Source organism: Apiospora marii (genome assembly GCF_038362585.1).
Source record: "Apiospora marii strain CBS 49790 chromosome Unknown utg000003l_segment0_segment0, whole genome shotgun sequence".
Classification (NCBI taxonomy): Eukaryota; Fungi; Ascomycota; class Sordariomycetes; order Amphisphaeriales; family Apiosporaceae; genus Apiospora; species Apiospora marii.
In genome coordinates this window covers 1677401-1697050 of record NW_027117374.1, presented here as the reverse complement: position 1 = coordinate 1697050, position 19650 = coordinate 1677401, and the positions used below count along the sequence as shown (strand labels likewise).

The 19650-nt window shown below is 52.5% G+C and overlaps 4 protein-coding genes across 4 annotated transcripts; 2 read left to right on the top strand and 2 right to left on the bottom strand.

The window, feature by feature from the left end:
• Window positions 1-54: 54 nt before the first annotated feature.
• On the bottom strand, window positions 55-10016 carry PG985_004035 (uncharacterized protein; the record flags this gene model as incomplete). The annotated part of the gene is made up of 4 exons (XM_066823804.1): window positions 55-719; window positions 790-9794; window positions 9849-9884; window positions 9964-10016. The coding sequence occupies 4 exons, from the start codon at window positions 10014-10016 to the stop codon at window positions 55-57; spliced, it is 9759 nt and encodes a 3252-aa protein (XP_066686964.1).
• A 775-nt stretch (window positions 10017-10791) lies between these two features.
• PG985_004034 (uncharacterized protein) lies at window positions 10792-12770 on the top strand (the record flags this gene model as incomplete). Its single annotated transcript, XM_066823803.1, has 3 exons — window positions 10792-10880; window positions 11041-12190; window positions 12243-12770. 3 exons carry the CDS (start codon window positions 10792-10794, stop codon window positions 12768-12770), a joined length of 1767 nt encoding a protein of 588 aa, XP_066686963.1.
• Window positions 12771-13078: 308 nt separating this feature from the next.
• On the bottom strand, window positions 13079-13594 carry PG985_004033 (GNAT family N-acetyltransferase; the record flags this gene model as incomplete). Its single annotated transcript, XM_066823802.1, has 1 exon — window positions 13079-13594. One exon carries the CDS (start codon window positions 13592-13594, stop codon window positions 13079-13081), a length of 516 nt encoding a protein of 171 aa, XP_066686962.1.
• Window positions 13595-15059: 1465 nt separating this feature from the next.
• Window positions 15060-18053, top strand: PG985_004032 (ATP-dependent protease la 2; the record flags this gene model as incomplete). The annotated part of the gene is made up of 3 exons (XM_066823801.1): window positions 15060-15461; window positions 15598-17736; window positions 17796-18053. 3 exons carry the CDS (start codon window positions 15060-15062, stop codon window positions 18051-18053), a joined length of 2799 nt encoding a protein of 932 aa, XP_066686961.1.
• Between the last annotated feature and the right edge of the window lie 1597 nt (window positions 18054-19650).

Genomic DNA, 19650 nt, shown 5'->3' with positions numbered 1-19650 from the left:
GTATAAGGCGCCTCCCTTCCTTCCTTCTCCCCTCGCCTAACGGCCGCCAACCAACTAGGAAGAGCCCAAGATCTTCCCGTACGCATCCTCCACCTCGCCCGCCAGCTCCAACAGACTCACAATCACGATCTGGTGCGTCAGGTTGGGCAGCCTCTCGCGATGCAGACCGATCCACTCGAGCGGCGGCGTGGCCTCGCCCATGTCGCGCAGCTGAGGCGTCTCGATGACCGGCGGCTCCAGCGCCACGTACTCGTACTTAGACTGCGGCACGTGCACCTCGGCCGTGATCTTCTGCTTCTGCTTCTTCTCCTCTTCTCCTTCTTTCTCTCCGTACCCTCCTGCTCCGCCTCCTGTCCCTTCCTCCGCGATGGTAGAAGGAGATGCAGAAGAAGGTGCCCCTGGCACCCCGGTCACCTTAATGGCGCTCATCTCGGGCAGATCGCGCCCCCAGACGCTCGCGAGCGACTTGGAATGGGTGGCCAACATGCCGCGGATGAACGAGATGCGGCTGTAGTTCCAACCGACCTCGACTTTGCCCTCGAACGCGCTCTTGAAGATGTAGTCGATGCTGCGGCTCTCGGGCGTCTGCCACGTCTGCATCACCGCCTCCACCTTGGGCACCTTCAGGATCGTCCCTCCGCGAGAGCCCGTCGCCAGCGCCACCACGTCTTCCACCGAGATCTCCGACGCCGCCTTGGGCGCCGACGTGCTGCGGACACCTGCCAATCCCTATGCGTAGCTGCCCGAGCGTGAGGCCCAGAGTGCTGTGGATGCGTTGGTTCTGCATGCTAGCGGCAAAGCGAGCCTGCGCGTTGAGAGCTTCCAGCTTGAAGACTTGGTGGTCCGAGAATGTGCTTGGGAAGACACCAAGGTTGAGAGCCTTCAGCGTCACAACAACATCCGTGTCAAGCGAAATGGGCGACTTATCAGCCGCCTTGTCCTTGGCATGTTGTCTTGCGCGAATGTCAGGCAGCTGGGCCTGTGAAGCCACCGACTTGCGCCTCAAGAACTTTTCGATATCGCGTAGAGAAGACTCGTAGTTGGCCTTGCGCTCCGAGATGAGCCTTTCCACAGCTTGCCATAGCGCGACACTCTGGGCTGCTGAGCTAGTCGTGCCGAAGACCTGTACGGCGTCACCGTCGAAGTTGGCTACAAGCCTGTCGGCGCTCCCATCTCGCTTCTGCCTCACGTTGTACATAAGGAAGTCCATCGAGGTAATGTCGGCGACCAGGAATGCCTGGTAGTCGAAGGCCGCTTTCAGCCGGAATTGACTGAAGCCGATAGATGCCTGGATTCGGGGGGTCTGGTTGAGCGCTGCTTCTCGCTCTGGCCACTCTATGGAGGTGCGGAGCTTGAAGCTCTGCAGGGTCACAAATCCGCTCAGGCGGCCCGTACAATCGACCCCAATCCCCTGGAAACCCAAGCAAAGATTCTGCTCCCAGTCCGATGTCTTCTTGGACGAGACCCAGAAGTCACTAATCTTGAAGACAGCTTTGCCAAGAGACTGGCCCAAGTCAACCCGGACATCTAGTGACTCAATGGATATGGTAGCTGTCCAAGGGAAGGCGGCTGTTGCTGCAACTTGTTGATACCGTTGTACAAGATGACTTTGCTGCGAGGTTGACGTCTGCAATGTGGCCACCGGGGGAGCAGGAGCAGGAGCAGCTGCACCTTGCCGTGTATCATGCGAAACCCAAATCTCGCGGAACAGCAGGAAGTCTTGCAACTGTTTAGCATTGACTGCCACCTTCATGGGGCTGACCTTGAGAATAGCCGAGACGCCGCTCGTCCCGCTAAAGTGCTTGCTGTTCATGAGCGAGAGCACGACCGAGTCCACCTCGAAACTGCCCGTGGCCTCTCGCGAGTATACGTGCTGTACCGATGCCTGAAGTTTGTTGAATGTGCCCGAGATTGCAAAGAAATTGCCGTGGTCCACCGAGTTTACCGTGTTGGCGGTGATATAGATATCCTCAAAGCAGGCAGTGGCTGCAACTCGAGCGATGGGCTGGCAGCTCAGGGAGAACTCTTGTCTGCAAATACGCAGGCCAACATTCAGCTTTGTGCGTCCCAGAACCTCACTTGGGTCAGTGGTGAGAATGTTCTCTTCCTCGGTCGACTTCGGCTCGGAATCGTCTGTGCTGAGAGGTGTTGGAGGCACGATGGGAGTGTCCCCTTCGTCTTGGCTGACCACCTCCTTGATGCTTGACACAATCTCCATGACCAAGGGCACCACGGTTGGGTAGAGAATGTTGCGTGAAGCGTCGACCTTGATTTCACCGTAGATAGCTTGGTCTTCTTTTCCGTCATCACGATACTCTGTTTTCCAAGCAAGACCAGGACTACGTAACGTCGTACTGGTACCCCCTGATTCATCAGTGCTAAATTGGCCATACTTCCCAGCTAGAGCTGGACGATACATTGACGGGTAGCCATTGCCACCCATCTGAGTGTTGACATCGTAAGTCGGCTTCTTGCCAGACAAGTGAACGACTGCACCGGCAAAGTCGGCGTCAATGAGTAGAGACTCCAGCCGTTTGCTTCCAAAGACCGACCTTTGTTGCTTAGCCTTGACAGGTTTGCTGGCAGGCTTCTCAGCAGGCTTCTCCGTCACCGGTACGATGGGTGTCCAGTTCTCCGAGGCTTGCTTGACGTTCTTGACCGATTGGCTGATGGACTCCACCAGGTTGGCAGCGGGAATGATGAAGCCTGATGTCAAGCGAAGATCGAGCGATTTGCCCACCGCCTGGAAAGCAAGGCGGCGCGTGTCCATTGTCGAGACAAATGCCACATTAAAGACGACCTCGGGAAGGAGAGCCGAGTTGGCAGATCGCGCAATCCGATCATGGTCAGGGGGTGCCATCTGGAGCTGGAAGTTCTCAATAGTGAGTCCAGCCGTGTTCTTCTTCTTGGTGGCGAACTCGATCTTCTGGAAAGAAAGTACCAAGTCTTCATGGCCATCAAGACGATCCATCCCGGGGTTGACGAGCCAGCTGACTTGGATGTTGTGCACGACAAAGGAATACACGATCTGCCCAAGGAAGGAGTCGAATATATCCGTTTCTGGCCCAGTGTCTTCGTTTTCTTCATCGTTAATCGTAATCTTCGGTCGACTCTGCTTCAGTCGCTTTTGGAGATACTCGATTTCTTTACTCGTGTCGAGGTCTTTGATCTTGTCGCCCATGTAGCCAATGACTTCCACAAAGGTAGATATGGTTTCCGCAGACAGATTGACCTTGAAACTATCACTCCTGAAATCGAAGGCTCTCTTTTCCTTGCCGTCTTCGGTTTCTCTTGTGGTCGCCGTAATCAAAGCAGCGAACGAGAGGTTGCCGCAAGTATGCATAGACTCCGACGTGCCCTTTCTGATATCAAAGAGAATCTGGCGTAGATTGACATGGATCTCGGGGTTTTCCAGAATAGGGCTGTGCTGGTCTAGTCGATTGGCTAGTTTGAGATGTACACTTCCCAGGGAGGCTGACAGATGCGCAAGAGGCGTGGTGTCTGATCTGAGTGGCGAATGTCCAAATATTTCAATGCCAGCGAGTGTTGTGTGCACTTCGTAGATCAGCTTATTGTCGTTGGGGTCCGCCTTCTTGGGAATGGGCTCTTCGGGCGATCCGAAAATCTCCTGCATATGCTCCTGCATGACCTTTCCTTGCCGCTGGAGATCACTGATGGCGTTCGCCATTTCCGGTCTATTGAGGGCACTTAGGAGGGTATAGACGGCCGAGGCATCAAGCTGAACGAGCTCCACCGAGGCAAAGACTGAGACGGAATGCTCTCCTTGGCCCATCCGACTTGTGATACGTCCATTCGTGGGCGGAATTTGCAAGAGGGAGATGCTTCGAGGGGCGTTGTTGACATTAAGTTGCATGTCGTGCGAGTTTTCTTTGATATCAAAGTCGAAAATGATCTCTTTGCCAAAATTCGCAGCCATGGCGGCTCGAGCAACAACGCCAGATATCGTATATGTGATAGTGCGTAACAGAGGCAATGTGATCGTGTAAGTGTTCAAAAACATGGCCAGGTCTACTCGGAACGAGGAAAGACGCTCCGTTATCTTGTGGCTCTTTGGCTGCGCAGGCGCAGGCGCAGGAGCTGATGGAAGGTGGCTTCTCAGCTGGTAAAGCTGCGCCAGCTCGTCCTGAACAACGGTATCAATGACTTCTGTCAAGACGATGGGATCTTGTTTGATAGTCAATCTTAGATCATGGCTGCTTGCGGTGGATTTAATCGTATGCGTCGACGCCACGTCGCTCTCGAGCAATTCGTGTGAAACGAAAACACTGGGCCCCTTAAGCCGGAAAGTAGCCAGTGCCTGTTGGTGACTGCGCAGTTTCGTCGAGACTGAGGTGCAAGCCAAGACGGCGTTCGTATTCGTCATAAATGGCCCTTTGGACATCAAGACCGAGATACTAAGTTCGTCACTCTGGGTTTCGGACCTTAGATTGACGGTCTCCAGCAGGATGGTGCCATGGCCCAGAGTGAAGACGAACTGAATTGTCTCCGACAGTTGTGCCATCTTAGCCTTGGCTTTGTCTGATTTGTCCGGCTTGTCTGGTTTGTTTGTATGGGCGACTTGGGTATCATTCAGCTCAGACTGTCGGTACAGCCGCAATATATCCTCCACGAGCTCCAGAAGTTCCCAGTTGAGGTTCAGGCCTGCTTCTGAGCAGTACATATTCGCCACCATGAGTTGACCAGCCGGGGCACCATCTCTGGCTGGGTCTGGAGTTTCAAGGTCTTTCGAATGAAGCCTTGTGGTGACGTTCATAGCAAAGACCTGGTTCTGTTTGGGGCCAGGGTCAAGCAGGAACTCCACCTGTTGTACCCGGAGCGAAGCCAACTTTGACCGTTGCGCTGAATCACCTTGGCTGGTGGTAGCTTTGCCGAACACATTCTTCATCAAAAATGAGTCTCCCACGTTCTCCAGATCCCAGCTTCTCCAGCCCTGGAACGCCTCCACGGCTGCTTGTCTTGCGCCTTCTGGGCATACGCCGGACGAGCTGAAGCACTCATATCTGAGCTGCTCCTTTTGAGCGTCGCTCATATTGCTCCACATTTGGCGTAGTCTCGTAGCCAGTTTCCAGGAATCCAGAGTTCTCAAATGCTCCGAGGCTGCTCGTAGCACAGCTGAAGGACGAGTCATGAAAGGGGCATCGGGTGCAGTCCGAGCTTCGGTGATCAAGCGATGAACGAGCTGCTTAGGCCGACAGTCGCCCCTGGCTAATGTCGATGAAAACAGCTCCCCCATTTCATCTGCTAGCATATTGGTTCGGTGTATCAATGACGCAAGGTATTCGATCTTTCCAGAGGAAGTACTGAGTCGCAGTGCACCAATATCGCAATCCGCAAAGGTTACCTCCTTGGAGCCCAACGTGACCATAACTTCTTCGATGCTGGCCTTGACTGCGGCTTGCGTTTCGTGGAAATTGGCCAGTCTCTCGGCAGCAGAAACCTCAAAGGTATCAAAGCGAAGATGGAAAGACGAGCGTGATTTGTTATCATCGATATTGTCGCGCTCGTCGACCTGTGTATCAGATCGTGTGGCTAAGAGTGCCTTTTTCAGTACGAAGTCATACTGATCTTGCTCTGGCTGTGCCGGATGCGGGGAATCAACGTTGGAACAGTTGAGGAAGCGAATATTTGCCTGAGGTACCTGGAGAACGATATCGCCAATGCTACGTCTGAGCTTTCTCCTTTTCTGCATATCAAAGATGTCCGTCATCGAGCTGATCTGGAGAGCATCTAGCATGTCTTCAGGCTCAGTGGGTTGAAGTGCATCCAACAGTGAAGCGATGTGCCGCAACGCCGTTGTATTGAAAAAGGCCGAGACGCCAGAGGGTAGCTGGACCAAGATGGTCTGGTGTACGGCATCCTCGCTCAACGAATCTGGATCGATGTCTGCAAGGCCGAACTGAGACGAAGTGGCGAAGTCATCATCCTCAATCTCTGAGTTCTGCAACGTTGCCTCGCTCACATTGGGGCGGACGTTCTCCAATGGGAAATAAGGAGCGAAAAACTGACTGGAGAAGGCCACGGTGTTATGAGTTTGGTCCTTGTGGTCTCCCAGGGCACTATGGAATGCCGAGTGGCGTCCCGTGGACGCAGAGAAGTCCCGCTGGCGTGCAGCCGGACGTTCATTCGCTTGATGATAAGCCGAAGTTGCACTGCGGCGACCGTTGTCGTGCGGCCGTTGCCGAGCATTAGAGCCAAGTCTGTGTATGCTGCTACTGCTATCGCTGGTCATGGATAGGAACGAGCTCTTGTGCCGCAATCGCCGCGAACTCTGCAAGGACCTAATACTTCTAGCAGAAGTTCTTTCGGGGCTAGGGTTGACGGGAGTCATTGGCTGCGGAACTGTTGGCACACTCTGTGCTGGAGGATCCACTGGATCCGGGGGCTCGGGGGCCAGGAGGCCAGAGAGGATGAGGAAGTCGGTTCGATGAGTACGCTGGTCTTCACGCCGGATAAGCTCCTGTTGAAGCCTCCTCTCTTCGGAGAAGCCATACTTTCTCCCAATGATGGAGAGCTGAATGCTGGTCCGTACCAACGCGTCAGTCTCGACACGACTATAAAGTCTAGACTTGTGTCTGGAAGCAGACTCCGAGTTTACGCAGGCGATCTCAAGGGAAGGAATTTTGATATCGGCCCGCTTGGAATAATGTGTTCTCGCCCAGTCGTTAAAGTTGACATCAATGGAATCCGTCGAAAACATAAAAGCGGCTTCTTCCACATGCAGCCACAACTGTATTGACTGGACGCAAACCCGCAGGAATGTCACGTCGTATACAACAATCGACGAAGCTGGTATAAGCGCATTTTCGTCATCGTCGAGCGAGAACCCAAACGCTTTTCCAGCGTTGGCCAGTATACTCAAGAAATCCGTCGTACATTCACCGGTGATTGTACCTAGCGATATGTCCCAATTGCACAGATACGTAGGTTCTGTTGGAGGCAAACCAAACAAACGATGACCGTAGACCTCGACACCATCAATGAACATCTGCGTACTAGAGGTCGTACTCAAAGGGCTTGTAGCACCGTCTTCTTCGCTGCCCATGGACAGACTGAGTGGAGGAATAACAAGATCGAGGTCCATATAGTAGTTGGTAAACCGAAGGTCGACCGAGAGAGCAGCAGCTTCGATAATTAGGTGTCGATCCGAGGAGTATAAATTAGCGGGCAGCATGATTTTGGTCTCATCTGTCCGGATACCGAGCACTACATCCATGTCGTTGGACTTCTTGTGTGGTGGCCGGGTGGCCTCCTCGGCTTCTGGGTTGTCCTTTTTGAGGCGAAGTGTTTCTTGGTATTCGTCGAGGGTACGGAAATGAACGTAGTCTCCGAAATAGTTGTCCTTCAACAGCAGGAAATATCGTATGATAAACCCGTGTACAGTTGCCACCAACGACTGGCCAGTAACATCGAGCACAAGGGTGTCCGTATTAGCAGCTGATGTTGTTGAATTGTAGTGATATGCGCCGCCCAGATACAGACTCTCTACCTGTCCAACCTGCTTTGAGCTCAGGAAACTGGCTTGTGTATTCCAGGGCGGCAAGTGTAAGGCGAGTCCTATCGTATCGGCATGCACCTTAAACGGGACGGAATTCTTGCTGGGGCGGAAATTGTCCAGAGATATGCAGGTTTCTGCTTTCAGACAGGGGCTAGAAAATACTAAAAATGTGTTCTCTTCCATGTCCGTAGGACTATTGACGATATTGGCATCGTTGACGTTGAGGTATAGCTTCAGATTTCGGAATTCCAGGTTCAAGAGGTACTTGAAAGGAGTGAAAAGGAGATAATCTGCTGGTGGTCCCGTTCCCCAATCATCGATCAAGTCAGTAAGCAAGAATATGTGGTCCCTGAGGATGAAGACCTCGAGGTCGTCACCATCAATATCAAAGCGCCATTGACGGAGTGCGTTCCATTTGAGAGGGCCAGACATGTCACTGGATATGCACAGACGGCCCGATCGCCACAGCAGCCCATGGTTTACACTCGAGGAGATCTCGGTCGAAGGAAGTTCAACATTCAGCGTATTGGTATATCCTGTGGGACCAGCCAGCATATCCATAGAATAAGAGACGGTAGCAAACGGGCCGACTTTTACATCGAGCCATCCAATAGGACGTTGTTGTGCAGCAGGGTTGGTCGCTTTGTCTTGATCATTCGACCGCGGGTCTTGCTTGCGATGCTGTCGCGGGTCAGCTTCTTTCTTCCACCGCCAATTCTTCGAGTCTTCGCGTGTTGGAATCCTCAGAGTAACCTCTTCATCGAGCTCGACGAAGAGCTTGAATTGAGTTGGAACTCTGTCGGCGCCAACAGGAAGTGGATTGGCAGGCACTGCATCTTTGCTGAGACTTGGGTTGAAAATTCTCTGTATTTCAGCCCTATATCGGTCTGCCCATGGACCGTAGTTGACAAAGCCGCCCTTGATTTGCAGATTGATTGCCCACGCCGGGGAGGTAGAACCATTGACGTTGTTTGCACTCTTTTGATCGGCTGAAGCTCCTTGCTGGCGTTGGGCACGTGTGACCTTCCCAGGCACATCCCAGAAGATGGTCAGGGTAGCTTCTGGACTCTCCACCAATGTCGTTACCGCAGCATACTCAACTGATGACCAGCGAATCTTGTCGTTCTCGTCGTCATCATTAAGATATCTCGAAAGGCCTTGCCAATTGTACGTGTTTGCGACCGGGTTTTCGGTTGCGAGCGTGCCATGCCTCGAATGTACCGAGAACGACTCTACGGATGATCTCCAATATGGGACAAGGTTTCTCAGCTGATTCATAACCCTGCGCCTGTGCCTTCTGAAGAATGGGCGATGCTGGGGTGGTTCGGTCTCGAGGGCAACTTGCTTGTCCTTAACCGCCCTGGTGAGCTGGTCCTCCTTGTACTCTTTGTTGTCCTTCATTTCAACTACGGGATCGTCGAAATGGACTTTGAAGATTTGCCTGTATGGATCTGGCGCTGGGCACTCCGATGCGGTGATTTCGCCGTCGAGGGCACTCGTCTTGATGATTAGAATGCCCTTGGTGTTTTCGTTTCCCATGACGACGGCCGCCTTGTTGCACTCAAAATGTATTGGAAGAAGTTGCAACATTAAAGGAAGCTGATCCTCTTCTTTGGGCGATGCGCCATCATCGTCAGATAGCGAGGTTGGAGATTCCTTGAGACCATGGCCATCTGGATGCCCCTTTTCGCCGTGCGTACCATGCGATTCTTTCTTGTCCAGCGAGAAGTTCGAGTCGAGTTTGTTGAGTTGCTCCTCAATTTTTTGTGACGCCTTTTGTAATCGCTGCCGAGGATGGCTGGCGCCATCCACTTGGTGGTCTGTACTGGCCGCATCGCACTCTTGCGCATCCGCAGGATCCGTCATTCCGGCCAGGATCGAATCGTACACCGGACTGCGGTTGTATATGAACCACTCCAGACCTGATACAGCAATATTTATGCGACATGGGAGATTGGGCGGCTCGACGCTCTCCGCCGGGGGATCTGGCGCATTCGCTGTCGACTCGGCCTTGGCCTGTTTTTTGGAAGACCTAATCTTGACATTCTTGACTCTCCAGAGCCAGTAGGACCATGTGATGTGGCCATTCTGAATCAAGATAGTCTCGTTGGGGCCGTGGTATCGGAATCCGTTGAAAAAGATGCGGCCACCCAAGAGGGAAACCTGCAGGGCTTGTATGTCGACGTGAATGCGGGAAGTGCGCCAGGTATAGGTTCGGATTAGGTAGGATATAACGGAGGCAACAATTCTATTAAAGTAAAGTAGGAAGACGACGGCCCTGTATCCAAATTAGGTCGAGTCTATCGGGGAGTACGGGGTTGCCTAGACTTACAGAAAGCCGCATACCAGAAGCAAGCCTAGGAATACTCTGTAGATGAAGTCAGTTATTAGTACAACGCCCGACAGAGAAACTCAAGTCAGAGAATCCGAGTAGAGTAAATGCATACCCATTGAAGTTCGCCCATCCTGTGTCGTGGTTGGTGCTGCCCAGATCTGCCATGTTCAACAACAAGGACCGTCCACCCCTGATCTCTCGCGATCTACTTGGTAGCGTAGAACGCCTACCAGATCTGTCCGACACGCGCAGCAGCTAAGGGCAATGCTGAGCCGGGGTCCATAGCTGATCCAGTCGGGAACAGTTGTGCGTTGCAATGCGCAACGGATTCGTATGTCGGAGGGTCGGTTGGTCCCTTGAATTGGTGATCCAAAGCTGATGTTGGTTTGTCGGCGTTTGGCGCGTCTGTGTTGCCGTTGCATGCTAATCTAAAGCTCGACTTATTTAAAGCACCACCTTCAATTACCTAATGACGCGCTGCAGCTCAGATTCGGCGGGGTCTCTAGCTGCTGTGACACCCCTGTTAGCTTCCAAAGCTAGGGGGGCCAGCCAGCAGTTCCTAGCAGTACATTTCCCCAAGTATTTACTTGACGGTTCAGCGAGATAGGCGGGGGCTGCCTGCTGCTGCTGGGGGCAGTAACCGGGGCCAAGCATCCAGATTAGCTTGAGGTATCTCTTGAGACATAGGCTGCAGCACATGCCATCATCAAGTAGCCAGGCGGAACGTTAGCTCCCTCACTCCAATCACCATCACCATCTGATTTCCCATGCCCATGCGACACGCTGCACACCGCGCGTCGTCAGAGGCTTCACTGATTCTACCTGCACGAATATTCAGTTTTGATGATGCCTGTGTCATCGCTTGACCATCCAACTTATTAACACCTTTCAGATAAGTTCCCGCCGTCTGCTCTTGCGACGGCCGTACAGTACACACAACATGGTCAGCGGCACAGGCCAAAAGTTCGAATATGCGACCACCATCACGGCCGGTGCTGCCTCTGTCGTGGCCACCGTTCTATCTATAATGTGAGGCTTTTTCTATTACTGCCCGCTGAATGCTCTGCTCTGGTTATTAGGCGCATCTGTACTGACTTCAACGCTGTCCAATACAGATCAATATGGTTCCAACTGTACGTATCCCCTGACCAGGCTGCATGTCCACGACCGGACATTGACCGTACTGCAGCAAGAACTACCGAAAGCCTCTATCCCAAAGATATACCGTTCGATTGCTCCTCATGGTACCGATATACTCGATATCCTCCTGGGTCAGCATGATCTCGTTGGTGGCGGCCCAATTCCTGGACCCGATTCGAGATATATATGAGGCTTTCACCATCTACGCCTTTTTCCAGCTCCTGATTAACTATCTCAGTGGCGAGAGAGCTTTGTTGATCATGACCCACGGCCGTTCGCCCGTTCAGCATCTGTGGCCCCTGAACCATGTCCTGCCCAAGGTCGACATATCAGACCCCTACACTTTCCTCGCCATCAAGCGAGGTATCTTGCAATATGCCTGGCTCAAGCCTATTCTGGCTCTTGCCGCCATCATCATGAAGGCCACAGGCACCTATCAGGAGGGCTACATTGGACTAACCTCTGGCTACCTATGGAGCGGCATCGTGTACAACCTCAGTGTCACGATTAGTTTGTACGCCCTCGGCCTCTTTTGGGTCTGCATGCATAACGATCTGCTGCCGTTCCGCCCCGTGCCCAAATTCTTGTGCATCAAGCTCATCATTTTCGCTTCGTATTGGCAAGGGTTCCTTCTATCTATCCTAGTGTGGTTGGGAGCAATCCCCGATAACGTCGAGGGCTACACCTCCGACAACCTGGCTGCCGCTATTCAAGATGCCTTGATTTGCTGCGAAATGCCCGCTTTCGCAGTGGCGCACTGGTATGCTTTCTCGTACCACGATTACGCCGATAACACGGTATCAGCGGCAAGGTTACCCGTGAAGTATGCTATGCGAGATGCTTTCGGTGTCATCGATCTCATCCAGGATTCGAAGGAGACATTCAGTGGCGACAAGTACAATTATCGTGTATTTGACTCATCTGGCAAGGTCATCGCTCATGAAGACTCGAGCTCCCGGTTTGCCAGGATCAAGGACGGTATGAGATACAAGCGGAGCGGAGAAGCCAAGTATTGGATTCCGAAACCAGAGGAGGTCCGAGGGGAATTATCTGCGAATACACCACTCCTGAATGGCGATGCTGGACCAAGCGGGTCGAACCCGAAGTATAGTGGAGGTGCTACAGATGAGACGGATATCGACTCAGGTGACGAAAGTCTGTATGACAAAGCAAGGGAGCTAGAGTTCGGTGATTGGAATGTAAGTTGTCATCATTCAAACCCATCCTGGGGTGTCCTACTAACAAGTGCAGTATCCCGTCATCACGGCGAATATACCATCACGGGAACGGTGGTATGGGCAGGCACGAGTACACCAGTCTAGCTCCGGCACCTGGGGCGCAGATTCGCGCGCTGCATCATACAGCTCCACACGACCGGCGGCTAAGACTGTGGGAAGCTCTGGTAGCCTTACTAAACAGCTTGTAAAGGGGAAACAGAAGGCGAGAAAGCAAAGCCTTCTCGCTAACGAACCTTCTCCTGGCAGTCCTGCCAAGGTTATCAAGACGGTAACCGAGGAAGCCGAATCATCACAAAAGAACGGCCCCCTTGGCGCCCCGGTCCTTTCGACATCAGACCCCCAGGTTCTTATGGAAGAGGCCGAGGACGAAGAGGATGAAGCAACCCCGTTCCAGGTGGGAGAGCCCACCCCTGATGAGAACAGCCCCGGAGCAGAGGAGTCCAGACTATGGGATGATGAGGCGCGGGGAAATGGAAAAAGCCCCCTGTACGGCTCTGGTGGCGAGGATGAGTTTCATAATCCGTGGGAAGGGCGTTCGTGATTTGATTTTGATTTTGTTTCCTGCGGCATCATTTCAGTTTGGCGCAATTGTTTAGATACCCACGCTAGACTTTTGTATCGTGCTTTCGTACTTGTCCAGGAGGTCTTGACTTTATATGCATAGCGGAAGGGTGCTGCTTTGGCAATTTCCATCTCTAGTTCTGGGGCGTTCAATTATATGATTTGCGAAACACCTTTTGGCTTCATTTGCCTGACTGTTGAGTGCATGACTAAACATACATGGATTCAGTGCTTCCAAGTCAGAATACATCAAAAAGGGAAGATACTTGGTAAGAGAATTTGCCTATTCTATTGGCTCGAGACGGTCTCGTTTGACTGGTTGTCCTCTGGTTGTCCTCCCTGGCTTCCACCGGTACCGACGTCTTTCAGAACAAGATCCATGCCCATCTCCCTCGGCATCGCCTCCTTAAACCCGTTCCGTTCGTAGAGCCTCCGCCCGGGGACGTCGGCAAAGAGCGTCACATAAGCGTCGCCCTCGGCGGCATGCGTCCGGATCCTCTCCAGGAGCGTCTTGAGGATCGCATCGCCGAGCCCCCGCCGCTGGTGCTCCGGCAGCACCGCCATGTCCGCGATGATGAAATACCAGCCGCCGTCGCCGATAATGCGGCCCATGGCCACGGGAGACGCGGTCTCGGCGGTGGAGACGGCGTAGCAGCCGTACCAGGCGCCCGTGGCGGCGGCGCGGGCTTGGTGGGCGTTCACGGGCGTTAGGCCCGAGGCGCGGCGCAGGTGCATGTAGTCTTCCACGGATGGGTAGCCTTCTACGAGGGTGTAGCCCGAGGGTAGGTTGGCAGGTGTAGACATGTTCGTGGTGGCGTCGCCGCTGGGGGCTAACTGGCTGTAGCAATATATCCCGGCTTTAGGATGTCACAAATATAATAGGAGGTCAATTCGGACGAAGCGAGTAGAGGATTGAGAGTCAGGTCGTTTTAGAATAACCGAGGTAGACGTATTGCTATTATATGTGCCTTCCTCGTTTGGCTTCATTTGGAACCTATGTACTTAAATATCTTCCACAAGGCAACTTGTAGGTTTGTCGTCACGTCGTTGCCTAGCATCCGGCTTTCGGGTTGAAGGCCGAAGCCGATCACGGAGACCCGTAGCCGGCTCGATCCGTGCTGCTGCAAACCGGCTTACATTGGTTTAGGTATGTTTTGATGTATTTGAGTGTTCATACCTGAATACACCCCGAAGCGCAAAATACTAGTCTCGAGGGCGCCAGAAATAGACTGGAACGTAGAAGCACTGACTTACATGTGTATCTTCAGCGACATATGTGCGAACGAGTGGATATACGCACCCAGTATAGTCTTTGGCAAAGAATAGTTTACTGCAAAGGGAAGTATGCTCCAAAACACCAACCCCTTTCTTCACTTATTTCCGGGTGGAAAAAAAAAAAATCCAAAAGCCACTAGGTCAGAATGGCTGAACAGCGTCTTACTTGTCTAAAGCTTACTTTCAAATGCCGATGCGACAAGGGTAAAAAGTGTTGCTTTTTTCTCATACCGACGCCATCCGCTGCCAGCGCACTCTCCTGAAACATATCATCATCCTTATGCAGGAATTAACTAACTACCTGAAATAATGCGCACCTATTTTGTGGGATGCGGTCAGCTGTTTGCTGTGAGCTCGGCTGGTCTGAAGCTGAACGGTACCTAGGTGCAGTGTATGCTTCACCACAACAAGGCCGGGCTTGGTTGGGAAGGTTGTCTTGTGGGGCATGCAATACACATGTAAGTGGCCGTTGCTCCTCAAAACAAGATGCACAACGGTGACTGGACGTTCTTGTAGGCAGATGTTTGGTAGCAAACTTAATCGCATCTATTTATTCTACCAGAGAATCAGGTGACATTTTCTGCAAACTTGAAGCCCATAACCGAATGAATGAAGTGCAAAGGATCTTGAGGCGTGTGTACATCGATGCTTTGTTTTTTCGGGCGTCCCAGCAACTGCAGTCCGGACCTTTCCCCAGGTCTCAGATGGCGCCGGTGGTCTCCACCAAAGCCAATCAGAAGCTGTTGTTGCCAATGGGCTTGGGGGATCAGCAAATCCACTGGAACCTGGAACCGTCCGGAAAGAGCTTCGAGCCTCGGTAGCGACTAGCTCGTCGTCATCTGATTTATGACCCCATCCCCATCCCATTTACATCTGCTTCCGACACTTCCTTCTACTCCAGTCTTTTTCTGCGACCTACCCGACCCCAAGGCATCCTCTAATAGTTGTAAAGAGGCAGGTCTCACCGGCGTCATCGTCGTCGTCGTCAGTCAACATGGCGCCCCCGGCCCCGACCCCCACCTTGATGCCGCTCATTCCTCTGGCCAAGGGCAGCGTGCTCTTCCCCGGCTCCGTCCTCCGCATTCCGGTGCCCTCCAGTCGCGGCGACATACCCGCGATGCTTTCCAACGTCTACGCCCGCGCGTCCAAGGGCTCGAGGCGCGTCGACGAGGTACCCGTCGTCTGCGTCCCCATCACGTCGCCTCTGCTCAGCAGCCGAGGCCAGCTTCTTCTGGCCAGCGACCCCGACAAGTACAACGAACTCCTCGAGGCCGATGCCGCCAATATCAAGAAAGAGAAGCTATACGGCTATGGTGTTACAGCAAGAATTACCGCCATTCAAGGCCAAAACTCGGGGGAGTTCAGCCTGCTGGTACAAGGAACCAGCCGCGTATCGGTAAGCTACTTTCGGTGTTTATACCAGTCATCGTTCCTGTCTACCACGCGACGTCTCCTATCCACAGGCAGTGGTTATTCTGCTGGAAGCATAAAATTTGTTTCTTGTCAAAGCGATACTAACGCCGAGCCATCAGATCGAAAAAGTTACACAGGATGAACCCTTCTTCGAGGGCAGAATTAGACCTTTAGTTGACGCCGTTCCTATCCAAGATGACCCGTACCAGGATCTATTCGAGAGGCTGAAGCACCTGTCTCTTGAGCTCGTGTCGTATCTCAGGGTATCAGCCTTTTTGCTGTCCGCGTCTTCAACCGGACTAAACCCTCTGCTGTCAAGACGGCTTGGCATGCTCATATCGAACAAAACCCCAGCCGAAGGCGGAGTCCTCGCCGATTTCATGATGAACATCTTGGATGCCTCATATGAGGACAAGCTTCAAGTCCTCGCGGCCACCGATGCTCAGGATCGCATTCAGAAGGTTATAGCATTACTCGAGCGCCAAATCAACGATATGAAGGGCAACATCAAGATCACAGCCATTTCGAGCACCTCAGTACCCATTACCAACCGCGAAGAGGGCACGGACAAGAATGCAAACAAGCGAAACACTCGCAAAGGTCCAGGTTCCGCTCTCAACCTCAATAATCTACTAGGCGGCATGGGCGGCAAAGGAGATCAGTCCGAACCGGATGATTTGGAGGAGCTGAGTAAGAAGATCGAGGCGGCCAACTTACCACCAGAAGCCGCCAAGGTTGCTGAGCGCGAAATGAAGCGACTCAAGCAAATGAACACTGCGCAGGCAGAGTATCAGGTTATCCGCACATACCTCGAAACCCTTTCCGAGATTCCTTGGTCTGCCACTACCGACGATCCCATTGGCCCTGGTACCCTAGAAGCAGCAAGAAAACAGCTCGATGACGACCACTACGGAATCGAGAAGGTGAAGAAGCGCCTTCTCTCGTACTTGACGATCGTCAGGTTAATGCAATCAGCCAACGAGGCGGTGGACGCTCAAATCAAGCAGACGGAGAAAGAAACGGTGGATCTCGAGTCTAGTAAAAAGGCGGCAAAGGAAGAGGGGCCTCCACTTGACCCTGAGCTTGAAGAGAAGATTCGAGCCAGCGGCATCAAGGTCCAGATGCTGCGAGGTAAGCGGAGGACGGAGAAGGCGCCCATCCTTATCTTGGTAGGCCCTCCGGGTGTGGGTAAGACGAGCATAGCCCGATCCATCGCTACTGCACTGGGACGGAAGTTTCATCGGATCTCGCTTGGAGGTGTACGAGATGAAGCAGAGATTCGGGGTCACCGGAGGACGTACGTCGCCGCGATGCCAGGAGTCATTGTGCAGGGGCTGAGGAAGGTTGGTGTGGCGAATCCTGTCTTCCTGTTGGACGAAATCGATAAATTGGGCATGGCCAATCACAACGGCGATCCTTCGGCCGCCATGCTCGAGGTGCTCGATCCGGAGCAGAACAACTCATTCACCGACCACTATGTCGGCGTCCCCATTGACTTGAGCAAAGTCTTGTTCATTGCCACTGCCAATTCCCTCGACACCATCCCCGGCCCACTATTGGATCGTATGGAGGTGCTGGAGTTCTCTGGTTACACAACACTCGAAAAGCGACATATTGCCTTGCGGCACCTTGTACCAAAGCAGATACGTGTAAACGGTCTAACAGAAGATCAGCTGATGTTCAACGATGAGGTCGTCTCGAAGATTATCGAGTCGTACACCCGTGAGTCAGGGGTGCGTAATCTGGAGCGTGAGATTGGCTCGGTATGTCGTGCAAAAGCTGTTGAGTTTGTGGAAGCGAACGACAAAGGGAAACCCGAAACATACCGGCCCCAACTGACGGTCGAGGACCTCGAGGCTATCCTTGGCATCGAGAAGTTTGAAGACGAGATTGCGGAGAAGACTACCCAGCCCGGCATAGTGACCGGTCTCGTCGCTTACAGCTCGGGTGGCAATGGTGGTATCCTCTTCATCGAAGTGCTCGACATGCCTGGTGATGGCAGCGTAGAGTTGACCGGCAACCTCGGCAAGGTGCTCATGGAGAGTGTCAAGGTGGCACGAAGCTGGGTCCGAAACCATGCGTTCGAGCTTGGTCTCACCCAGGATGCTTCGGAGAATATCATGAAGAACCGCAGTCTTCACGTTCACTGCCCGTCGGGGGCCATACCCAAGGACGGCCCCTCGAGTGGCATGGCTCAGGCTATTGCGCTAATATCCCTTTTGTCTGGTAGGGCCGTGCCTCCCACCATGGCTATGACTGTAGGTACCCCTTGCTTCTTCTGCTCTCAACGTATTTTGAATACTAACCCGTCGTACAGGGAGAATTCCAGCTATCTGGTCACGTCAAGCGCGTCGGGGGAATCAAGGAGAAGCTTATTGGCGCATACCGAGCCGGCGTCAAGACAGTCCTGCTCCCTGCGCAGAACGAGAAAGACGCCCGGGAAGTGCCATCTGAGGTCCGCGAGGGCCTGACGATCATCTATGTTAGCCACATTTGGGAGGCGATTCGCCAGATCTGGCCCGACGTTCAGTGGCCAGCAGAGACGGCCTTGGCCGGGGTCCAACCGCGGTTGTAGCGGCGACGGCCCCTTTTGGTGTTTATTGGCATGGCGTTGCATATGGGTTGGAGCATGTTCCAGTCTGCTTCATGAAATTTTGTAAAATTATGGTCGCCTACAAGGGCCTCGTGTAGGGTTTATACATGTGTGTCTATCATAACAGTTTGCACGTTCACGAAGGTGGCAATGCGAATACTCGAGTGTGTCCCTTTGATGTCCATGGATTTCTCGACCGGAGTCGCCTATAGTAGTCTGCCTGACTGCAGAATTGGCAATTCAGTTGTGTGAGTGTCTGTCCCCTTGGTGTGTCTTTCTGCATTACCACTTGAAAGTACATTATCTGGGTCGTCAAGTATCAATCCGCCAAACTACAAGAATTCAAGGAATAAAGTGTATTGATTTCGGAAGCAGCACCAACGGGTGCACAACGGATGGATGGATGGTATGATCTAATGTTCTCTTCTTTTTTCCAGTCAATACCTGCTGCTAATCAACATCCACCCATCGTGGTTCGTATTTGTTCCCAACACGAGCTTCCAACTCCTTACCCTGCCTGGTGTGCGTGCGGCCATTATCGGCTGGGCTCTTTCTGTCGGTAAAGCTCCTTGTGCGAGGTGGGAAATAGCTCCCTCCCTGTGTTCCCGTATGTATGTAGGTAGGTATGTTTCCTCGGCGCCCCGCGTTTCCCTTTCTATTTTTCGCTGTATCTTTTTGTATTGTTTTGCATTGCGTTTGAATGGCCGCTGCTGCCCACCGCATCTCGATAGGTTACCAGCGCACAAGATCTTTGTATTACGTTTGGCACAAGTGGAGGGGGGATCCAACTCGAAACGGAAGAAGCGAGCCTTTTTCTTCTTTTATTATTGATTATTATTTTTACTTGTATTCTTATTCTTTTACTAGGGCGTGTATGTACTGCTGCAGTAACCAGCAACGCCAGCAGCAACAACGGCGCCTGCGATGCCAGCTATGGGGATGGGCATTTGTGCGATACGAAGAGGAATCTCGCCTCATGTGCAGAGTAATAATGAAGTAGGTAAAGTAATAAGTAAATATGTAAAAGTAAAATGATGTTCGCATTTTAGCTTCTCCCTTGGTACGTGGTGTGCATACCTAAACCCCAAATCCCAAACTCATGCCATGCCCAGGCAACAAACTCGAGCAAACAAAAAGAGTCCACCATCGGGGGTTCTTTACTTGCAGCACGCGATTGGCAGAGAGGGTGGAAAAGCCCAAGGGCCGCCCGTTTTCAGTTCAAGCCACAGGCAATATCTGCGTTTTCGCTGCTGGCAAAAAAATGACATATCATCTCTACCCAATCATCACCCGATCAAACCGCCGTCGGTTTGTGTGGTTCGATCGATTCGGATAGACGGGACGTCCAGCAGGTATTGTATTTGTCGTCGAATGTTAAAAAACATCGTTCGTTGCTAAAAATGTATGTTTTTATCTTTATTATAATAAAATGCAGTACCTATCAGCCCATCTATTCTATACGATGCCCATTTGATATAGCATGCCAAGAGGGAAAACACATGTATACCAGACACGCATCAGTACGTGGGGGTTCCTCCGTATGTACATGATGTATAGATGTATGTAAGTAGGCTTCATT